The following is a 20,948-nucleotide window of genomic DNA, read 5'->3' as shown; positions in this document are numbered from 1 at the left end:
AACGCCTTTTGAGAACACATTCTTTCAAAAAAAAAAAAAAAGAATCAGTGGGATGACAACTTTAGTAACATTGATTGAGATCGAATGAAAAATATCAACTGGATATTTCTCGGGCATAACACATAAGATGACATAAAATGGTATCATTCGAAAATGTCTGTGTATTTGCCAGTTATAACTTTCAAAGTTTTCATAGTTTTAAACCGCCCTAATATCCCTGTGTGGAGTGTGCATGTCCTCCCCATTTTTTTGCGTGGGCTTTCTCCTGGTACTGCAGTTTTCTTTCAAGGTCCAAAGACATTGCATGCTAGGTTAATTCACGCCTCTAAATTGGCCGTAGGTGTGAATCGATGTCTTTGGGTGCATGTCTCTCTGTGTTGCCCCTGAGCAAGACGTCCTGTCCAGGGTGGATAAGCGGTTACAGATAATGGATGAATGGTAATTTTACAACCAGCTCGAATTAATTTGTGCGTCTTTAATTGAGGAAAAAGTCCAATCTGGCAACACAAGCTCACAAGTTTTATTTTGAAAACCCTACAACGCGGAAATTTCTCTGCTTCGTTGGTGCCAGAAACACGTTGAGCTAAGTTGTCAAAAGTGGTAGTGGCCGCTTGACCATGAAACACCAGTTGTTTATTGTATATTCAGGGTAAAAGCTATGGCAGTGTGAACGTTGCTGTTCCGTCTTGTTGTTTTGTCTGATTTCAACCTGCAGATTATATGCTTGTTTAAATCTGACAATTCTCAGTCAGGAAGAAAGCACTTGCACTGCAAACCTGCAGATCTGAGCTAACCCATTTTTATTTAACTGCTTCACGTCCCCTTTAAACAGCCTTTTGGAAATGAAAACGACGTTAGTTGTCCTGCAAACCATCTCTTACTGCTGGTTTGTCAGTGCCACGCTTTCAAAAACTGATGCAAAGAAGACGCACAAAGCTGAGACTGAGGTGAGTAACTTCAGATCCATGAAATAGGTGTGAGCTGTCAGGTCATACAAGTCCCCCACTTTTTGCCAGCAATGCCACTGGGCTCCATTTTCAGGACTTGTTATCTCTCACTGAAACGTGCTTCGTTTTATTTCCTTTACTCTCGCCGATCAGACGTCTCCTGCTGAGTTGTCAGTGTTGGAAAGGGGCCTTGTTGTGTCAGATATGCATTGGAAAGACATAGTGAAGGAGGAAAAGAGATATTGTGCTCACATCAAGAGAACGTTTCAAGGGCCAGTGCTGGGATATGTCACACCTGTAAGTATTTAAATCCAGTCAACGCAGCTATCATGTACTTTGCTGGGTGTATGAACATCCTTTTCAACAACAATCTTATTGATGGAGGAAAAAGTCCCCAGTCCTCTTTGGTTGCTCAAATACATTAAAAAATTAAATGCTTCAATGCATTGATATTAGTAATTTGATTGCATATTCCCTTTTGTTTGTTATTTGCAAAGTGACATTTATTATTATATTTATCCTAGGGATTGCTGACAGCTGATCACATAGAACATCTCAACACTTAAGTAGTTTTGTGAGAGTTTACCTTTTGACTAAAAATTAAAAATGTACTCTCTTTCCAATGGCAGTGATGTAGCAATGTTTGCATTTTTAGAAAGTGTGTAAATATGGATACTTTCACAATTTGCCTGAGTCTTCAGCTCTTACACTGAAGTTTCAACATAAGTACTTGGAAAAAAAGACTGAAACTATTTTTTAATGTGAACATGTCAAACATGTCTTTTCCATGTGTATGGTGTTGTCCATTTTTCCCACTCTGCAGTGGAATTCCCATGGCTATGACATTGCCAAGATGTTTGGGTCCAAACTGACTTCAGTGTCTCCAGTGTGGCTTCAGGTCCGCCGACGAGGACCTGAAACCTTTGACGTCACAGGACTCCATGATCACGATCCAGGTAGACAAAGTTAAATGACAAGCAGATTCAAATCTTTATCACATATTAAGGCATGAAAACAAATAACTAAGGTACATAAGTAAAAGACCTTTTGTCCTATCAGGATGGGTCAAAGCTGTGCGCAAGTCCAATAAAAAAGTCAGAATGGGTGAGTACGTTATTCAACTGTGCACACTCACAGTCCATATAGATGGCTTCTTCTGGTTTTGTTAGTTATTGGAGTTCTGTTTCCTTTACCCTTAGTGCCTCGGCTCTTATTTGATGGCTGGTCTTACCAGGACTACATGAGTGTGCTGGGGAGTGAGGATGAGATAGAAGAGCTGGGAAGTGAGATGGTGGATATTGCAAAGGTAAATAAGTGTTGTTTAATTAATTTTTAAAATTAATTTCCCACTAAATATCTTTGCAACAGTGTTTACACAGTTTGTCTAATGAAGCTGTCGCTTTTCAGACTGAAGGTTTTGATGGTTATACACTGGAGCTTTGGAGCCAGCTCGGAGGTAACAAAAGAAAGTGAGTTATATAGTTTTCACATATGTATTTTTAGTCTATTTTTACTGTAAACAACTTTTTTTTCCAATGTAAGTTGATCCAAATCTCTAATGCCGACAACTACTACATATAATCTGTTCCATTCAGGGAGCTGGTGCATCTAGTGAAACACATATGTGAGACCTTGAAGGCTAAGAGATTAGACTGCATTCTTGTAATTCCACCTGCTATGACAAGGTGAATATAGTGTACTTTCAGCCTCTGTAAATATCAAAAAAAGTCAATGAAAACGGTGCTTACTGTTCTTTGCCTATCATATTTCTCTGTCACTATCAGTACCGGGCAGCCAGGTATGTTTGGTAGGGAGGAGTTTGAACAGTTGGCCCCAGTAGTCGATGGATTCAGCCTCATGACTTATGACTACTCAAGCGGTGCCAGGTGAGGGTCTCAGAAGTGTTTACATGTGTTTTCGTTGGTAAAGAACTAGCCAAACCAACAAAGTTAAATGTGATTAAAACTGAATGAGAATTTTCACAGAACATGGTTTGAGTTACATGTTGTTTTTTCTATTAGACCAGGTCCAAGCTCTCCCCTGTCCTGGGTGCGAGACTGTGTTCTCCAGCTAGCACCTAACACTCAGTGGAGACAAAAGATCCTACTGGGACTCAATTTGTATGGTCTTGATTTTGCCAACCAGGGAACAGAGCCAATCCTGGGAGGAAGGTAAGATACATTAACACTGCGACTATTGTGTTCTTTAATTTTTTCTTTTTTTTGTAGCAACTTACAGGGCAACTTCACCAATTCTCAACTTGGTTTCTATGGCTTTAGTTCCGCGTGTAAATGTACGTTAATGCTTTTAAACTTCCCTTTGACTTCCCTGTATTAAAATATTTCTCTGCTTCTACCTGAAAACTCTTTCAGATGACATCAGGAGTTTTTCATCATTAGGAGTTCAGATGATGTCATCTGAAGGAGCTCTGGAAAAGCAGGTTGACCATGATTATAACCTACATAGTCTTTGAAATAGTAACCCTCTGATTTATCCTTGCACTCCCCATAATGCTGTCCCATGAAAGTTTTTTTTTAAGAAAAAGAATCAAATCAATGCAGCAGAATTAAAGATGTCTTTCTATCTACATATTATTCATTCTTTAAACCTGGAGTTCACATGACTCACAATGCAACTAGACCAGGACATTTTGGATGGATTGTTAGCCTCAAGCCCCTGGCCTTTAAACTTGAAGATTAAAAAAAAAACCTGCTCTGGAGCCACTATAGGCTTTATGGAACATATTTCACTTATGCAATAGGACTCTGATGTGTACAATAGTTGTAGCTCCCTGTTCCTGAAAATGGAATTCACAGTGAAGGTGTGGTTTGATCAGACATGATTGCCACTGGCCTGAAAATGATTCAGCCCCATCCTTATCAAACCACTGATATGAACAAGATTAAAAACAAAAATACAATAAATCTCTCTTGTGAAATACCTTTTGTCAAAAATGATGGCATGTTCCAGAAATAAGATGAGAGACATTCATTCAGGGGTTAATAATTTCTATTCATATTTCTTTTTTTTTTTTTAAATAGGTACATCGAGATTTTACGAGAGCACAGGCCAAAATTTCTCTGGGATGAATATTCTGCAGAGCACTACTTTAGTTACAAGCGGTAATAACAATACTGTGAATAATAATAATAATACTGTGAATACAGAAATATTTGCATCCAAAAATAATGTTTAACACAACTTATTCTTCATTTCAGGAACAATGCTGTTAAGCATGTGGTCTACTACCCATCACTGAAGGTAAAACTCATCTTCCGATTTTATGTTAGTTTATTTAAACACAGTAACAACATAGTAAATGTTTATACTAATTGTCAAATTTATTTTATTGCAATCTTTTCACAGTCAATCTACCAGAGAATCTCTTTAGCTACTGAACTGGGAACAGGGATTTCCTTATGGGAACTGGGACAAGGACTGGATTATTTCTATGATCTCCTATGAGGGCTGGACTTATTACTGAAGACTTTGGATCAAAAGAATATTCAGCATTTGTTTTTTTTGTTGAAGAGTCAACCAAAAATTAAGGTGCTGATGTAGGTACTACTTTTTTTCTCTCTATGAAACACTTAAGTGAACTTTGAAATGAGCCTTGAGAGGGTTAATACTCAATGTCTTTGAGGCCCTTAAGTTTTAAAAAATCTTATCTGCATGAAATCAAACTGGGATTTGCTGATTCAAAAGAAACAAACAACACACAATAGGTACTTAAGTAATGTTTGGTTCTGTTTCACTGATATTGTAGTGAAAAATACATTGTACAATTCCGTCATTTTGCGGAACATTTAATCCATTCAATTGCAGAAGATGCATGACCATCAAAGGATATATTGTTGTTGTGTGGAGGCCTTCAGACTTCATGTGCCACACACATCTGCAGCCTAAGTCCAGAAATCTTTAGCTGTTTTACTCAGTGTTTCACTCAAACATTTCTGGTCTTTATTAGTTTGGTGTGGAGGTGCATCCTCCTCGGGCTTTCAGTGTCCTCAAGACATCATCTGTTGTCTCGTAAATGTTTTAATCGGGATATTGGATTCTGTGGCTTTTTATGTTACATCGACAAATAATGAAGTTGTATTGACATTTTTGCTAAACATCTGTTTGGACCCAGCATCTTCCAATATTTGTCTGAAATGAATGTTTGTTATCTACGTGAATATAAATGTGAAACGACAAAGCTGCTGAATTTGAGTGCTTCCAATTGAAATCTTTCTATTTTTCCTTATTACACAGTAGGATTAAATTATTTACAGCAAGTGAGGTTGACTGCACGTTCTGACCAGTTATTAGGTGTCTGTCTATGACAACGTGCACAGCATCTTCTTGACTTCCTGGAAAACAAAGAACGTGAGGTTTTAGGGTTTTTTTTTTTTGTTTGTTTGTTTTTAAATGCTGAGGAAGGATCTTGCTACGTTAATTTAATACCAATGCTCTGTAGGTCATCTTACCTGTGTAGGATCCACCACTGTCTTTCACAAAGTCTTCCACAAGCAAAGGCAGGTTTGCAAAGTCGGGCCTCCGCACCAATTCAAACACTGATGGCTTTTAGCAGAAACGCTTGTTACTAAATACATTGAACACACAAATATATTTGGGTCTTCATGTTTACTAGAGGAGGACTAACCCCTGTTAAGCTGTAACCACTGAAGATCCACTTCTGTCCTTCTGTGACACAGCACAGGGCCGACACTCCTTGTCCCACTGCACAAATTGGCTCTGCACAGAGGAATAACTGCCTGTTTGTATTTTTCTACAAGGCACACAGATTACATACTGACCGCTAGAATGAGCCTCACACTTACTTTGCTGAGAGATGAAGTGTGTGAGAATGCGGTGCAGAGAGCCGCTGTGTGCCAGATCATTCAGCGCTCCAGGACAGTCTGGGATTAACAGAGCCTGGTATCTGGCACCTATAATGGGTCATTGTGACATAAGTGAGCAGAGGCCAACACCAATAGAAATGGAAACAACAAAATGAAATGAATATTCTCACCATCTATCGATTCGAGTTTGGCTGGTGTTGCGTAAGGTTTCACATTGAAGTCCTGCACCCATCTAGCAGTACTTTCATCTACTCCAACAAAATCTATAGGCTTCCCCTGCAGTTCAGATGAACACTTAACCCCATTACTGATTTCAATACAGAGTGACTTTAGTGTGCTGAGTTCACATAATGTTGATAACACAAGACCAGCATTATTTATTTATTTATGGCAAGTCGAATCGTAAAAAGTATCTCATTGATATCTGATATGGCCGAAATGATTTGTCGAAGGTGAAAACTGTGTACTTGTACACCACCACAAGCATGACATCTATGAGATCATGTATGTAGAAGCGTAGTCTTACCCCCGGTGTGGCTGTCTGCAAGTTAAAAGCTGAGGTACAAAGGCTGAAGGACTGATGGAAAGACTTTGCTAACACACCTGAATGAATAAAATAACAGTTTAAATGTATCGGAGAACAAAACTTTACATATGCAACACAAAACACACCTTTTGAATTAGCTAACCAGTAAATATGTTAATGTTCATTTCAAAGGGACATAGGGCGAATGACTATTGTGGGCTCATTTCCATTTATAGCCCCTGACAGGTACACACAAATAAAGAACTCTGCTGTAATTGATTCAAAATTAACTACTCTTCCTTCTCATTAAACTTACTCCACATAATAATTTCAGTTTTTGCCCTCGTTGTATTGTTTTCATAGCGGTGACAGTTTCACTTTACTCACGTGTTTATTCCCCAGTGATGTTTCAGAAACCCAGAAGGTCGTTTCAAAACACATACCTTTGTTCGGACTCAATTTGCAGAATCCCTTGAGAGTTCTAAAACATCTGGATGACAAATAATATTATAATATAATATTTTGACTTATTAACCAAGCTGCGACTGAGTTTCATATCAAGCTAGATGGCTGGCCGCCATCTTTGTTTTGATTCAAAAACAGAGAAACTACATAGGAAGTGGTGTAAATATTTTTTTAAACAATTTATTGGACGTAATATTCCATCACCCAGATTATTAGAAGAGCATTTCAATTTTTTACCTGCATCGTCCGAACGACAGTAAGTGTTTTAAACGACCTTCTGGGTTTTAAATACCTTATACTGAAACCAACCATCCTGTTTGACAGGAAGGTTTTCTAACACACGAGGGTCACGAACAGCATACAGTGAAAAACGATACCCACCTTGAGGCGAGGCACTCGCCACTATTAAACACGTTGGCTTCGCAGACATTTCATTAACCTGTGTGTTGTCCACAAACAATTTAAGCTTGCGTGAAACGTATCAGAATATTTTGTTGGCGAAATAGTGCAAGAGAAATATGCGCAGAGGAAGTACTGTCAGCTGACAACAACATCCGCTCAAAAGATTTCACAATAAATGTTTAATGTCAAAAGCAGAGGAATATGATTTGTGAAAATTGTGAATGGGAAAAAGAAAGACTTGTAATGTACATTTCAAAAGGCAAAGACTATATTGATTTTTAAATTATGTAATTGCTAAACACTTTGTAGTAGATAAAAACAAATAGATCTGACTGACAAAAAGGGCACACGATATCTGTCATATTTCTCCTTTAAAATCTGTTTTCATTTACATTACTTTCAAGCAAATGGGAAAATACAGCATGCAAATTTAAAATTTTGCATAAACAGTGCTGTCCAGCAGCATTGCGGATTCTGTAGAGTTTTGATTGTGAAAATTGTCATGTTGTGGTTTTAAAATAACTTCACAGCATCCAGGGCTGTGTCAGTTATGTGGGGCATTAAAATAACTAATCAGGCATTTTACAGTACATGGTGTGATACATTTTGTGATATTTAGGAAAGTCCAAAATTAGTATGAATCTTTTTTCAAGTTTTGATAAAGACAGCAAGTGCACAACATCCCCAAAAGCTGAAAGAAAAAAAGACACATGGATATTGTTAGTTCCACTCTGCACACACCAACTATCATTTACAGTTCAGCACTTAACGGTCAAAAGGAATGTTCACATAAACTAGAACTTTGCTCAGGAGTTAAGGTTTTACCTGGAGACATGCAATTCCAATGCTCACTGCTCCGAGAATATACAGCTGACTCAGGATGAAGTCCTCTAATTTCATAATGCAGCCTCCCTGGGAGTATGACAAAGGGAAAGAAATTAAAATCTTGATTACCCTTATAGCCTTAGTCAAACTGACAACTTACCTCTACTTTGTAAATATTGGAAGGATGGTCCCTGAGACCGCATAGGTCAGTGGGAGTTTTACAGCAGCTATCAGGAACGAGCCTTTGATTATTTTTAGCCTGGAACCACACACTGTCTGTCCAATCCGAAAAGTTGTTACTGCCACAACACTTAAACTGAGAGGGATTAAAGGCAGGAACAGAACAAAACAGAGCAAGAATAAAATGAGACAGGGTTGCCAAACATTGAACTGTATACACATACAGTCATTTCAAATTCAGCACTCTCTGATCAAATTTAATACTTGAAACCTATGTTTAAGTGGTTGTGCTGTACAGTATTTAAATATACTGTTTACTTTTCACACCTCCTGCTGAAGTTTGTCCACAGCCTGTGTGACACTGTCCTCCCCCGGCTGCTGGTATTTCTGCTGCATGGCTAGCTTCAGATTCTGTCCGAGCTCCCCGTCCAGCTGTGGGATGAGAGAAGCACTTCAGTGATTGCTCAGAAAAAAAAAAAATCTGTCACCTGCAGATCTCTTCCCGTTATTTAGAAATAGCCTCTGGTCAAATTTTTTCCACCCCTGGCTATGACATTCTAGTCTACAAATCCAATGCCCACACTTATCTCGATCTATATGAGCACAGCTGACCTGATTTTAACTTGATTTGCAAATATAAATAGTTTCATTGCTTGATTGAATGTGCACAAAATGAAAATATATCTGTATATCAATCTGTTAGAGAAACAGTTAGATTCAAAAATGGAAACAGGTGCCAGCTGATTACCTGGTAGCAGAAAGGGAAACACTGGAGCCAGAAAGAAGGGGGAAGAAAGAGATGTGTGAGAAGGATTGAACAGGACAATTGAAGAACATGCACAGAGAGGCATGCTGAGATTCTTACTCAGTAGAGAGTGAAGCAATGGAGATTTAACGAGTGATAACGTGTGTGATAACACACACACACACACACACACACACACACACACATCTATGTCTATCTATACCTATATATCTATATATAGATATAGATAGATAGATAGATAGATAGATAGATATGTAGATGTATAGATGTTTTTACAGATGTAGATAGATGTAACCCTAACCCTCACTTGTAAGTCGCTTTGAATAAAAGCGTCTGCTAAATGACTAAATGTAAATGTAGATCTAGATCTAGATCTAGATATATAAATATATATGTGTGTGTGTGTGTGTGTGTGTGTGTGTATGTATATATGTATATATATGTATGTATGTATATATGTATTTAAATATACATATATGTATGTATTTAAATACATATATGAAAAAGACCAAGAAAATTTGTTTAAAATCAAGGGGTTGTGGAATGACAAAAAATAAACCTTAAAAAACACATAAAATACAGCATCAGCTGGTTATATTGTATTTATGCTGAACATTATATTAATTTTAATTATTACCACACATACATAAAGTAAAACACTTCACCTCTTGGTAGTTTATGTAGGCCAGCACACAGGCGACAATTTCTAGCAGGAATATACTGAGCAACAGGATCAAATACTGTGGAAAAGAGGCCAGAAATAAACAAACAAACAAAAAAAACTACTACACAACTGTTACTAAATTTATAATGGAAAATATCAATACAACCTTTTCACAAGGTGTTTTAGTACATTTTAAATCAGTATGACTCACTGAAGCTGTGAAATAAAATAGAAGTGGGAAAGGAAGTGATTCATCACAATGATTGTGGTGAATATGGAAATAGACATAACGTCACAGAGCTTGGGCAGTTTTGCTTCTGTATGATATCTTCTCACCATGTCTGTCAGCCTCTCTCAATCTAAGCGAACGCTTGTGATGCCCATCATTCCTCAAACATGAGCGGTCATCTAAATCCAACCTCTTAAAGGCACACTCTACATGTGTTTGTCTGTTATATATGACAGCCATGCCTGTCTAACATTATGAGCTTCAGTGTGCACAGGCAGACAGAAGGTCACTGAGGATTAATCTTTACTACACACAAACTCAGATTAGGTTGTATGTGTATAAACAGGAACTGAGAGAGTTTCTTGGTTTCTAATTCTAAATAATTAAATGGGGCTAACACTTCAGTGGCGTGGAGTCAAACAGTTTATGTTAAAGAACAGTATTTCTCTGTTATAAAGCAGTGCTTTGTGTCAATCATCTTTACCACAATCAAAAGACTCTTCATCTCCTTCAGAGTGCCACAACATCCGATTATCCCAGTCACTATAACAATGACTCCAGCAGCTATGAGGATGTAAGCTGAGGCTGAGTATAGGCTGGAGTTCAGTAAACTGATGTAGTCGCTCTTTTCCAACAGAGTCCACAGGCCCACTGCCAGTACAGCTCCCCCTGCTATCTGAAAGAACATACTGTTATCATCCTATTCAAACCAGATGATCCTATCAAAGAAAGCACCGCATTGTTTTCAGTAGGTATGAATCAGCTTCTAAAATGCGACAGTGATGCAAACAAGCCAAGACCGTTTCTTTCACTGTTGGCTTCCAGAGACGTGCAGCTGAATTTGTTTATATTATCTGACTTAACATAAATCAGTTTCATATCTGAGTGTAGACTTTGTGGCACTCAGAGCTGAACTGATATGGTCTAACCTTGTCTCAGTAGTACAGACTGTGTGGACTATTCTTAGCTTGGTTCCACAGTAACTATTGTAACTGCAGAAATGTTTGTAAACACTTGGACCACAATATTGCATAACATACTCTATATATATTACTATGTGTAATAATTGATTAAATCTTTCAAGCAATGCATGCATTTATTGCAAAATGTTAAAGCTGATTCTTTTCACCAGTGGTATTGATGATTATAACAGTATCTATTACAGTTACTAACAGCGGTTTGCTTTCTCGGATTCAGTACACATCTCAACACATACTGGTTAACTTACCCAGAACAGAATATTGAAGAGGAAAAGTAGATATTTTAGACAAATAGTCCCACACTTGGGACTTTTTTCACGTTGAGCCTCCATTCTGAAATACACAACCGGTATTTTAAGTACCAGGTAACACGACGGACAAACAACAACTGAAATGTTTAAAGGTTATTTTATTAATTTTTGATGATCAGGATGCTGAATCTAGAGAATGAGCAGATGATGCTCTAAAGGCAACTCTAAGCCTGTTCCCATACCCTACTTGAGATTATATTCCCACGGTTTTCTGCTTCTATACTTACACGACACCAAGACAAAGCCTTTTTTTTAAGACTGGTCAGTTGTGGTGCACAATCAGAAACTCCACTGACAATGTGGCGTACTGGATGGAACTCAAACAGGACTACAGTATGTTTGACCTTTTCTAACAACATGTCGTCCTTTACGTTTTTGTATGTATTACCCAGGAGTAACATCAACAAGCAGGCCAAAAATAAAATTTGGTGCATTTCAAATTCACAAAAGGTTCGTAAGAGATAGAAAGAGCACCCTCATGAAATGAAATACGTTGTGGCAAACACATACTTAACAACTTGGGTCACATGCCATCCTGCAGACAGATATTCATGTTCCCCATGCCAGTAACTTAATCTGATCTACTTATACGCCAGTGCTCCAGCATTGACCTTTAACTCTTTAATTCAGAAATTACCCAAAGTTTGTTTGGATCCCTAAAATTCACCTGCTTCTATTTTATGAAAAGTCGAGACTTAGAGCATCATGACAGGTAGTGATGATCATATCAATAAACTTCTCTCAATACAAAGAAATAAAGAAACGGTAATAGCATGATAATTCTAAAATATGAAAAACACAAAAATAGAAAAAACATGATCTTGTAAGAATACCTGAATGGTGTTTTAGCCATAGAACTAAATACTCAGTGCGTAATTTTGATTGTCTAACAAAAAACAATCTCCCAATGGTCATATTCAGAGTTATTTTTAACTCATTGTGTCATGGAAAAACTGTTCTCCCTTTCCGCTGAGACCAAAATACTCCTACCTGATTTTAGATGTTGGGCCCCGAAGGATGTAGATTGTCAGTGTAGCGTCTTCCAAGCTCCAACAAACACCAGTGTCAATGTGCTGCTGTCTTTGAAGGTTAACTACAACTGTGTAAGTTCTCAGTTGACATGCAAACCCAAGCCTCCCACCCGAGCGTCTGTCTTCTTTTGGCAGATCACCCCTCCACAAGCTCTACAGAGTACATGTCTGCCCCCAGCTGGTTTCCCATGCACATGCTTTAGGATTCTGGCACAAAAATAAGATAGTTTTCAATAAATATATTTAAAAGTAAGACAACAAAAATATCTTTTATTATGTTACAACATATATAGGCATTACACATACTTTGTTCACAGAACATGGCACTGGTTGTCTTGAAGTAAAATAGGTAAGGGAATTTAGGACTTAATAACTGTTTGTCAATTTAACATTTCCCATGACTCCATCCAACCAAACAAAATAAAGCTCCTCTGACCCGTGGTGTGGAGTTTTAAGTAAACAGCCTTGTCCAACTTTTTTCCCCTTCTGTTTATGTACAGCAGGCTTTCTTAGCTGTGTCCTCGGTCAGTAAAAGTGCATCTTCACATTGACGATCATGCTGGGCAACCAATATCCTAAAATTAAGAAAGTTAATATGAATCAATGTGCAGCAGATATCACATTGTTTAAGAACATAGTTTGGTTTGCACTTTACACAGCCCACCATGCTAATTTTCCTCATCTACAGTTCCAGCTGTTCCAGCTTTACAAATGTGATGAATTGCTGCTTATTCTGTTCAACTGTATATCACTGTAAACTGAATATCTGAATGTAAACCTAAACTTCACTTTAGACTTTGCGAAATTGTGATGAGTTTCTTTTTTTTTGTTTACACAGTTGCCTCAAATCAACAGCAGCCTCAAAAATAACCTTTAAGTTGAATCAACATCTCTCTTGACAACATTGAACATAATAACCAGCACAGCAGATGCAAACCTTCTGCAGGCTGCCATACAATTAATAAAATGATGTTAAGTAAAGAAATATGATTCCTTACTGAGTCAGCTGAGTCATCAGATCCTCCATGTTATATCCACTTTTGGCACTGCACTCATAAAACAGAGCCTGGTGCTGCTATATAAAGCATGAAATATATTTTTTTCATTTATCTCACAGATTATAATTTCTTCCTTAGCAAACACATTATGAGAAAATCACTGTAGAAAGTTGTTGAAATATTTAATGGAACTCCAACCTCTGCCAGTCTCTGGCCCTCCCCTCTTGTCACTTTTCTGTTGTGACTGTCTGCCAGGTCCAGCTTGTTCCCCAGCAGCATTAACACTGCACCGTCACACATCTTCTCCTGGGACATATAAAAATGGTCACAGCATAAACGTTTTATGAGACTTTACCAATGTGGGGAAATTCTATTATTCTGTTTACATTAAAGCAGACAAAAATGAAACAGAACAAAAATCAGAGTTTAAATCAAAACCTGTAATTTAAGCACCACTAGCTGCTAGTTTCACTAGTCTGCCGCATTGTCAACAACCTGTGTTTTTATTCAAATGGGGACAAACTGTTTTGCATCACATTAAACCATCCATAACGTGTGCACCTGCTCACCTTGACAGAGTCCAACCATCCTCTCACAGCGGTGAAAGAGGTGGAGTGAGTTACGTCATACATGACGAGGATACCATCTGCTTTACGGTAGTACTGCTCAGTGATGCTGCGAAACCTGAACACACATTAGGAGAGGAAATGAATCAAAAGGACACCAGGAACAAGAAAACCCATGTGCTTAGGTATTAAGCTGTAAGATCTGACCTCTCCTGTCCCGCTGTGTCCCAAAGCTGTAGAGTGATGGTAGTAGAGCCCAGGGTTAAAGTCTTGATCTGGAAATCTATACCTAAAAAATAACAATAGTCCCTGGTTTCATACTCTACTTCTATATTTATACAGTGAGGAGAAAAGGGCAAAAGGAAAATCTTACCTACAGACGCGTTCATGTTACTGTAGAAGTGTCCCATGCAGTAGTGCTGAATGAAGGAGCTCTTACCCACCCCTGAATTACCCAGGAATACCACTTTGAACACTCGCTGAGGATTGACAATTTTGCTCTAAAATTTAGGTAAAGGAAACACACTTAAATTTTTTAAAATCTGAAATGTATTTGCTTGTCTGTGTTTAAAAGGGAGCACATTTTGTAAAAGTCTCAGCTTAGTTATTGCTGAGCTGACTACATATCACTCAGGTTTGTGCTCCCTTTCTGTATTAAAATTGATAGTTTATGGTGTATTGTGCATATTTTTAGATTTAATATTTTCCCTACCTGAGTTTGAGTCTGTTCAACATTTTCACACCTGACTCTACATGATGGTTGGTGTCTCTTGGATGAATTTGTCACCTCTTTGTTCTGCTCCAACTCATCAGATGAGCTCAGCTGTCTTCAGAACCAATGAATACACACAAATTAGTGGCTTCCTCTGAAATTCTGCCTCAAAATGACTGCAAAGATCACAACTGTTATCAGATGCATGTATGCATTCATACAAACCTTTTAAACGGCTTGTCTTGCAGTAAGTAGTTACCTATGATTGAACCTTTCTTCTGCAAAGTCTTTGTGACATTTGGATTCTAAATGTTTTTTGTGGAAAGTGAGGCAGAAAAAATAAGTAGCATTAAGATTCCTGTAGTGTTAGATATATTTTTATAATCTCAAAGTATACAATGTGTAACGGTTTAGGAATATTACCTAAGTAAAACTGTTCACTTTACACTGGCAGACTATTATGTCTATTATGTACAAAGCAAAATCATTCCAATAGTGAGATTTATTGTGGTGAAAAATACTTTAACATTATAATTATTTATCATTAATACATATATTTGATTATAATATATATAGCAAAAAAAAAAAAAAAAAACATATAACGTTTTTCTATTCATTGTAATCTAGTAAGACCAGTTTCTTGAATAAAGCTCAAATCCAAAAGCATCTTAATTAACAGCTTTAGTAAAAAGACTTGTGAAGATGAGAACCTCCTAAGAGATGCCAGATTACCACTCCTTTGAGAACTGTGATAAATAAAGCGCTTTATTAAGTTGGTAAGTACTGTATAAATAATGCTATGTACAGTGTCATTTATAAGCACATATTAACACACTTTCCTTCCTGACACAGGACAGAATAAATGTCTTTTCAGCAAAATCCTTCGGTTCACTGACAGAAAAACTACACTGCTGACATGCGAAAATAACAGACAGTGTCAATGGTGCTAACACAAGTTCAATTAATCAATAATTAAACAATATCAGCTGACCATAAATAATCATTGTCCAGAGGGTGGAATAAAGCCTGAAGCCACTCTAGGACTTAGCTTAGGGTGGATAAATATGCTGTGTCCATGGGGTACAAAGGTCTTCGGTTAGATAATAAGGTAATGGCAGAGTAGGAAGGACAGAGCGTCTGTGACTAACCCTCTTCTGAGACTGTTGGGCATCTTTTTCATCTCGCAGCCTTTTGTTCATATCCCTGACACACAAGAGAAAATCATTTAGAAACATTAACTTACAAATTAATGGCAGGATATTTCATTTTTCATCACAAAAGAAATAGAAACAGCAGTGAGCTCTTTAGACATACCTTAGTAGCTCAAGTTGTCTCAAGAGACTATCCTTCTCTTTCTGCATATTCCTGGACACATTCATCACATTTCTATAGTAAAGACATAAAAAAATATGGTTATCTAAAACACAGATTCTGCTAGCAGTTGTCCATTAACGTCCACATCCGTACACTTTGTAATGGTGTTGCTGCCATCAAATTCAAAATAAGCTAATATTTTAGATGAAATGTTAAAATGCCTCAATTTCAACATCTGATATGTTGTTTATGTTCTATTGTGAATAAAATATGGGTTGATGAGACTTGCAAATCATTGTGTTCTGATTTTATATACGTTTTACACATCTTCCCAACTTTTTTCACATTGGGGTTGTAGAAATAAAATGTTCATGGTTATGTTTACATTTATATATCAGCCACACCACCGGATAGTTTCTGTAATTGAATTTCAGATTTTAGACGATATTCTTGCAGCTACTTGTCCTGTCAAACTCTCACCTCTGTCTGGCCACCTGTTCCTCGGCAGTGTTGAGCTGCAGCACACTGAGTTGAGCCATGGTCGCCTGCAGCTGTTCTTTGCTGCTCTCCACCTGCTCCTGTAACTGGACATTGAGGCGTTGCAGCTGCTGGTTTTGTTCTTTGATGTATGTCTGCTCACAGCTCAGCTGCCGGATTCTGGTCTCAAGCTTAGGACAAAGAAAGGTCCTGTTTGCGCAGTCATTAAACTATGGCACGCTTCCTTTCAGCATTAGCATCATTTGGACACTTACCTCTTTCTGTTTGGTCAGTGCTTTCTCCAAGTCTTGCTCTCGCAACTTCAGCTCTTCCTCAATTTGTTCTCCTTTTTGCTTCTGTCTAATGCTGTCCTTGATTTCAAAATAAACTCATTAGATGCTAATATGACACTAAATGACACATTGGCTGGACTAAATGACACAAGTCTGTACCTGAGCCAGGTGTTTCTCTCTCTCTTCTCTGATTTGGTTTTCCATTTCTTCATATATGGACCGAACAACTTGATCGTGTTCGCTCTCCCGTCTAAACACACACACAAAAAAACTGAGTGAAGTAGTGAATAATCTAAAACTCTAATGTGAATATACTCATCAATGTATGTATGTTGTGTTTGGTGTAATCAATGTGCAGGAGACAATGGAAGTAGTTGGACCTGCGTAGGGCTTGTTCCAGACTATCTCGCTCTCTAATTGAGTCCTGTAAGTGGGACACTGCATGTACCAGGATTTCTTCAAGGACACTCACAAGCTCTGGTCTGTCTCTCTGGAGCTCACACCAAAAAGAGCAGAGCTCCTGTTGACTGACAGGGAAAACACACATGTGACTGAGGACAACTAGCTCCAACCCCACAACATTACGTATTTTTTAAAATACGTAATGTTTTGTTAAAACAAAATTTTATGGGCTTAAATGGGAAACTGTAAAGCATTTGTATTTGCATTAGTTTTCTCAAGAAACACATTCGACATTTTCTAAAAGAAAAAAGATAAACGCATTGTTGTAATTTAAATTGCTGGTGTTCTGGATTACATTATATGGACATAGGTTTCTAATATTATTGTAATATTTTTTTGTTTGGCCCAGACATCAGCTTCAAATTAGTATTTATGACTGAGCTGTTTTTTTGGATGCACTAGATCAGGAGTCACCAACATGGTGCCCTTGGGCACCAGGTAGCCCGCAAGGACCACATGAGTAGCCCGCTGGCCTGTTTTAAAAATACCTCACCGTAGTGCCACTTACCAATTAATTTTTTTGTTGCTATTATTTTTTAAATCACATTTGAACACAATATATTTCTTGCAGATGTAAATGACTAAATATGTTTTCACTTTGTCTTTAAGTATTTTTGAGTGATTGAGATTTACATTGCAAGTGTGTAAAACTGGAGAGGGCTGTATATTTATTGCTCTACTGTACTGTACATACAAAGTAATCAAAGACTCATGAAAGTACTAGAATATAATTCTAGAATATAATTCTTTAACATATTCATATTTTCAAGTGCTGGGACTTTAAATGTTCTACAGTTCTACTTTGAGTTAACAGTGATCTTACTCCCTGAAGAGTTTGTTAGCGCCTAGCTCCATCAGTATGTTTACAAATGTGACTGCAGCAGCATCCTGGGACCAGTCCACCTGCTCTGTGTCCTCTATTGCTTCTTCTCGACTCAGCTCGTCTGTGTCCTCCAGTCCCACCAGTTGACCTGTACCACGAACAAAGGCAAGAATAGACGAGTGAGAGGAGGTGGATTACAACTGTTTTTATTTAGATTAGTTTTCCTTATAGATAATAAAGTGTAAACTGGTCGCAAAGCACTACACTCACCAAGGCCTGTGCTGAACTCAGCAGGAGTGAGGAATCCATTGCTCTCTCGATCCAGACTCTCAAACACTGTCTCTAGTTGTTCAGGAGATAGAGGCAACTCCCCTTGTAGCCTCTGACCAGAAGAAGTTGCAGAGTTCAACACTGTACAATCAGCCTAAATACTGTTAATCCACCAGACTAGCAGCTCACCTGCATGTCCCGCTTTGTAATAAATCCTTTTCCCTCTTTGTCACACAGTACAAATAGCTCCTTAGCTGTGCCCATGGTCTCAGTCTTCAGACTTCCTGGCAGTGTTTGTCTCTGCGAAGCCAGTGGGCTGTGCACCCGTCCCACTCTGGGGCTCCCAGCTGGAAGTCCTCGCAGTCTGGGACTCACTGGTACAGCCTCACCACTGCCTTCTCCCACCAGTACTTCATGATCATTCAGCCACTTAGACATTACTGGTTTATCATTTGGTTTTAAATGCTTCACTTAATTTGTCTAGGAGACAAAAGAAATAGAGCTGAAACAGCTGATTAATGATGAGTAGACGGTAATAATAGACAACTTCAATAATATATAAATTATAAATGCCAGTTGTTCTACGGTTGGGACTGTCACCATCACACACATATTTAATAAAATAAATATTTTAAACTTTGAGAAACCAGATTTGGTTTTTAGGATTTTTTTTTTTAACCTAGCTGTGACAGTTTTAATTTTTAAACTAAACTTTATTAATTGAAAAAAAAAACAACAATTTAATAATAATAATAATAAAAATAATGATTAGTTACAGCTGTAATGAGAAGTATAAGTAGTTCAAAAGTGTGCAATTACTTTAATGCTTTAACCCACCTGACTAAAACATAATCACAAATATATAATTTGATTTTATTAATGAATAAGAATAAACTTAATGATATTCTGGGTCTTCTCTCTCTATTCTGCAAAATATTGTGAGGAGCTGGCCCAACAGGTCCTCCCTTGTCAAACAGGAGATGCAGAGCAAACTGAGCTGTGACTGTGCACATTATCCTTTCCTATGATTAGGTGTTGGATATATCTAGACTATAGAGCATAATGTCTGATTTGGCAACATATTAAAGAGGAAATTATTTTCATTATTTATAGCAAAAACCCTAAACTTCTTAGCAAGTTACAATACTACCTCCTGGCTTCATACACCACAGTCATCTGTAATGTTTATTCAGATGAGGGAAACTTAAATAAATACGGTGCTGCCAGTATTGCATCCATGATGGTGCACCAGGATGTGTACTGGGTAAAAGGTGTAAAAAGCAGGATAGGATCATGTGAGAAGAGCTACTGTGTACTTGAAGGGAAGGGTGGATAACTATGGGGTAGGACATGCAAATAAAGCATTTGCAGTTGTTTGCATTGTCAGAACTACCACAATTGCAAATATATTACTCCCATGAACTATGAGGTAAATATGCTTCAGTATCTCTATAAACATCCATAAAACTAAAATTTATGACAAAAACAAGTATCATATACAATCAGTCTTCAGGTTAGTATAAATCATCCATAGTTTCAATTAAACAGAACTACAACTGTTTCAAAATCAATGCAGAACAACTCTGTCTCTGTGTTAAACGAAATATTGCATTTAATTCCTATCTCTCTAGACATGCTATCTATGGAGGTATGAAATCTAGATAGGTGTATGCTGATAATGACTACTAAAGCATTTTGCAGATGATCTATGAGGCCTCCAAAACATTTCTATTACATAAATGAAAAGGTGGGACTGCAGATAAGACACTCAAGTAAACATATGGGATTTTGTATGTCAGTGTCCCAGTTTGCTAACAACCACACCAAAGGTCAAATAAACTTAAACACAGCCTGACACATTATTTACCAAGACTTGTTGGTGTGGTGTAAGGTGGAGCGGCTCTCCTTCTCAGGGAAAGTGAATTCAAGCGATTAGAGCTTACAACATGTATCAAACTTTAAAAAAGGTGGTACTCTTTCTTTGATAAATGTCAACAGGCTCAGCATGACTGCGTGCATGGTCGCGGAGCATATGCTGCTTTCAAAGTCTGATAATAAAGAGAGCAAATAAACAGTGAGTGGGTCGATAGTTGTGAAGTAAAGATTAACGTTTGCGACTGTGCCCAAAGTTTCACGGAGACACACCTCGGACACTTAACAGTGAACAAACTGGCTTACACACCAGTTTGTAAGAAACTAAAGTAAACGGTGAAACCAAAACCAACGGTATCAAACAAACAACAAATATTATTAAAACAGAAAAACATACCCAACATAGAAATCAGTTGATTAACCTGTCACATTGCGGAGACAGTGTGAATAATAAATGCTGCCTTAACGAATTGTCAAAGCTGACATCACTGTCTTTTACATTTATTTGGCGAAGCTGTAGAAACTTTGAGTACTCACCCACAGTGTGCGGCTCGCAGGTATCCACTGCTTTAGATCTCTTCGCAGTAATTCAGACTAATTCTGCTTTTTGCCGCGGGGTGGCAGTGACGCACGGGTGTAAACTGGCTTTACCGTAATGTTTAGCTAAGTAGCCCCTCAATTATTCCACATTAAACAACAAGCGACGTGTCAGTAAATAACCAACGCGACAAAGATATCACATTTTCTCCGTATCATTATTTCTACCATTAAATAACTCAGTATTGAAAGATGCCTTTTTACAATTTTTGACAAATTGAGGTCCTACCCCTGAAAAATCGTGAGCACACTCCTGACACCCTGTGTCTAGAGGATGTCCGATCATAAAAACCATAAATTAATCTCATTAATTGCAAGTGAGAGATATGGATAAAATTACAACAAGATAGGCAAGTACTATGTCCCAGGAATGGACACACTTAAACCCAAGAAA

At 37.8% G+C, this 20,948-nt stretch overlaps 4 protein-coding genes across 12 annotated transcripts; 1 reads left to right on the top strand and 3 right to left on the bottom strand.

The window, feature by feature from the left end:
- Positions 1–545: 545 nt before the first annotated feature.
- On the top strand, positions 546–6,451 carry chid1 (chitinase domain containing 1). 4 transcript variants are annotated; one of them, XR_010914301.1, is made up of 12 exons: positions 546–947; positions 1,101–1,244; positions 1,771–1,903; positions 2,007–2,051; positions 2,147–2,253; positions 2,355–2,416; positions 2,543–2,632; positions 2,732–2,833; positions 2,969–3,118; positions 3,320–3,387; positions 3,989–4,069; positions 4,166–4,208. XR_010914301.1 is itself a non-coding variant. In XM_067502998.1 (12 exons), exons 1-12 carry the CDS (start codon positions 843–845, stop codon positions 4,410–4,412), a joined length of 1,161 nt encoding a protein of 386 aa, XP_067359099.1. In that variant the 5' UTR covers positions 549–842; the 3' UTR covers positions 4,413–6,451. The 4 variants fall into 4 exon arrangements, 2 of the variants coding, with proteins under 2 accessions (XP_067359097.1, XP_067359099.1); XM_067502998.1 differs by lacking the exon at positions 3,320–3,387 and adding an exon at positions 4,314–6,451 and having other exon boundaries at positions 549–947; XM_067502996.1 differs by lacking the exon at positions 3,320–3,387 and having other exon boundaries at positions 548–947; positions 4,166–6,451.
- gatd1 (glutamine amidotransferase class 1 domain containing 1) lies at positions 4,270–7,302 on the bottom strand. Its single transcript, XM_067503000.1, has 7 exons — positions 7,164–7,302; positions 6,318–6,394; positions 5,962–6,067; positions 5,771–5,878; positions 5,593–5,684; positions 5,417–5,510; positions 4,270–5,299 (listed from the first exon to the last, which is right to left on the bottom strand). Exons 1-7 carry the CDS (start codon positions 7,210–7,212, stop codon positions 5,181–5,183), a joined length of 645 nt encoding a protein of 214 aa, XP_067359101.1. The 5' UTR covers positions 7,213–7,302; the 3' UTR covers positions 4,270–5,180.
- On the bottom strand, positions 6,251–12,265 carry cd151 (CD151 molecule). The gene is made up of 9 exons (XM_067502999.1): positions 12,130–12,265; positions 11,077–11,161; positions 10,333–10,524; positions 9,621–9,695; positions 8,517–8,621; positions 8,170–8,325; positions 8,010–8,096; positions 7,164–7,875; positions 6,251–6,394 (listed from the first exon to the last, which is right to left on the bottom strand). The coding sequence occupies exons 2-8, from the start codon at positions 11,158–11,160 to the stop codon at positions 7,816–7,818; spliced, it is 759 nt and encodes a 252-aa protein (XP_067359100.1). The 5' UTR covers position 11,161; positions 12,130–12,265; the 3' UTR covers positions 6,251–6,394; positions 7,164–7,815.
- cracr2b (calcium release activated channel regulator 2B) lies at positions 12,241–20,557 on the bottom strand. Of its 6 annotated transcripts, XR_010914300.1 has the most exons (19): positions 20,495–20,557; positions 18,275–18,565; positions 18,086–18,197; positions 17,816–17,963; positions 16,911–17,057; positions 16,690–16,780; positions 16,513–16,608; positions 16,241–16,428; positions 15,761–15,832; positions 15,595–15,649; positions 14,672–14,751; positions 14,447–14,561; positions 14,108–14,234; positions 13,942–14,023; positions 13,738–13,852; positions 13,367–13,474; positions 13,169–13,245; positions 12,607–12,745; positions 12,241–12,377 (listed from the first exon to the last, which is right to left on the bottom strand). XR_010914300.1 is itself a non-coding variant. In XM_067502991.1 (18 exons), exons 2-18 carry the CDS (start codon positions 18,521–18,523, stop codon positions 12,661–12,663), a joined length of 1,947 nt encoding a protein of 648 aa, XP_067359092.1. In that variant the 5' UTR covers positions 18,524–18,565; positions 20,495–20,557; the 3' UTR covers positions 12,443–12,660. The 6 variants fall into 6 exon arrangements, 5 of the variants coding, with proteins under 5 accessions (XP_067359092.1, XP_067359094.1, XP_067359093.1 ...); XM_067502991.1 differs by lacking the exon at positions 12,241–12,377 and having other exon boundaries at positions 12,443–12,745; XM_067502993.1 differs by lacking the exon at positions 12,241–12,377 and having other exon boundaries at positions 12,606–12,745; positions 13,169–13,242.
- Between the last annotated feature and the right edge of the window lie 391 nt (positions 20,558–20,948).

The sequence above is a fragment of the Channa argus genome, chromosome 4 (assembly GCF_033026475.1).
Source record: "Channa argus isolate prfri chromosome 4, Channa argus male v1.0, whole genome shotgun sequence".
Classification (NCBI taxonomy): Eukaryota; Metazoa; Chordata; class Actinopteri; order Anabantiformes; family Channidae; genus Channa; species Channa argus.
The sequence above is the reverse complement of the archived record's forward strand: the minus strand, read 5'-3'. Positions and strand labels throughout refer to the sequence as shown.

Coding starts and splice junctions, on each gene's coding strand:
- chid1 (XM_067502996.1), top strand. CDS start 843: ATGAAAACGACGTTAGTTGTCCTGCAAACCATCTCTTACTGCTGGTTT. Junction 2,052..2,146: donor CAATAAAAAAGTCAGAATGG/GTGAGTACGTTA, acceptor CTTTACCCTTAG/TGCCTCGGCTCTTATTTGAT. Junction 2,834..2,968: donor GACTACTCAAGCGGTGCCAG/GTGAGGGTCTCA, acceptor TTTTTCTATTAG/ACCAGGTCCAAGCTCTCCCC.
- cd151 (XM_067502999.1), bottom strand. CDS start 11,160: ATGGAGGCTCAACGTGAAAAAAGTCCCAAGTGTGGGACTATTTGTCTA. Junction 8,622..9,620: donor CCTACATAAACTACCAAGAG/GTGAAGTGTTTT, acceptor CTCATCCCACAG/CTGGACGGGGAGCTCGGACA. Junction 8,326..8,516: donor TGGACAAACTTCAGCAGGAG/GTGTGAAAAGTA, acceptor AATCCCTCTCAG/TTTAAGTGTTGTGGCAGTAA.
- cracr2b (XM_067502991.1), bottom strand. CDS start 18,523: ATGTCTAAGTGGCTGAATGATCATGAAGTACTGGTGGGAGAAGGCAGT. Junction 16,429..16,512: donor CACTGACCAAACAGAAAGAG/GTAAGTGTCCAA, acceptor CTTTGTCCTAAG/CTTGAGACCAGAATCCGGCA. Junction 15,833..16,240: donor GAACAGGTGGCCAGACAGAG/GTGAGAGTTTGA, acceptor TCTTTACTATAG/AAATGTGATGAATGTGTCCA.
- gatd1 (XM_067503000.1), bottom strand. CDS start 7,212: ATGTCTGCGAAGCCAACGTGTTTAATAGTGGCGAGTGCCTCGCCTCAA. Junction 5,879..5,961: donor CAAACTCGAATCGATAGATG/GTGAGAATATTC, acceptor GACCCATTATAG/GTGCCAGATACCAGGCTCTG. Junction 5,300..5,416: donor CAGTGGTGGATCCTACACAG/GTAAGATGACCT, acceptor TTTGTTTTCCAG/GAAGTCAAGAAGATGCTGTG.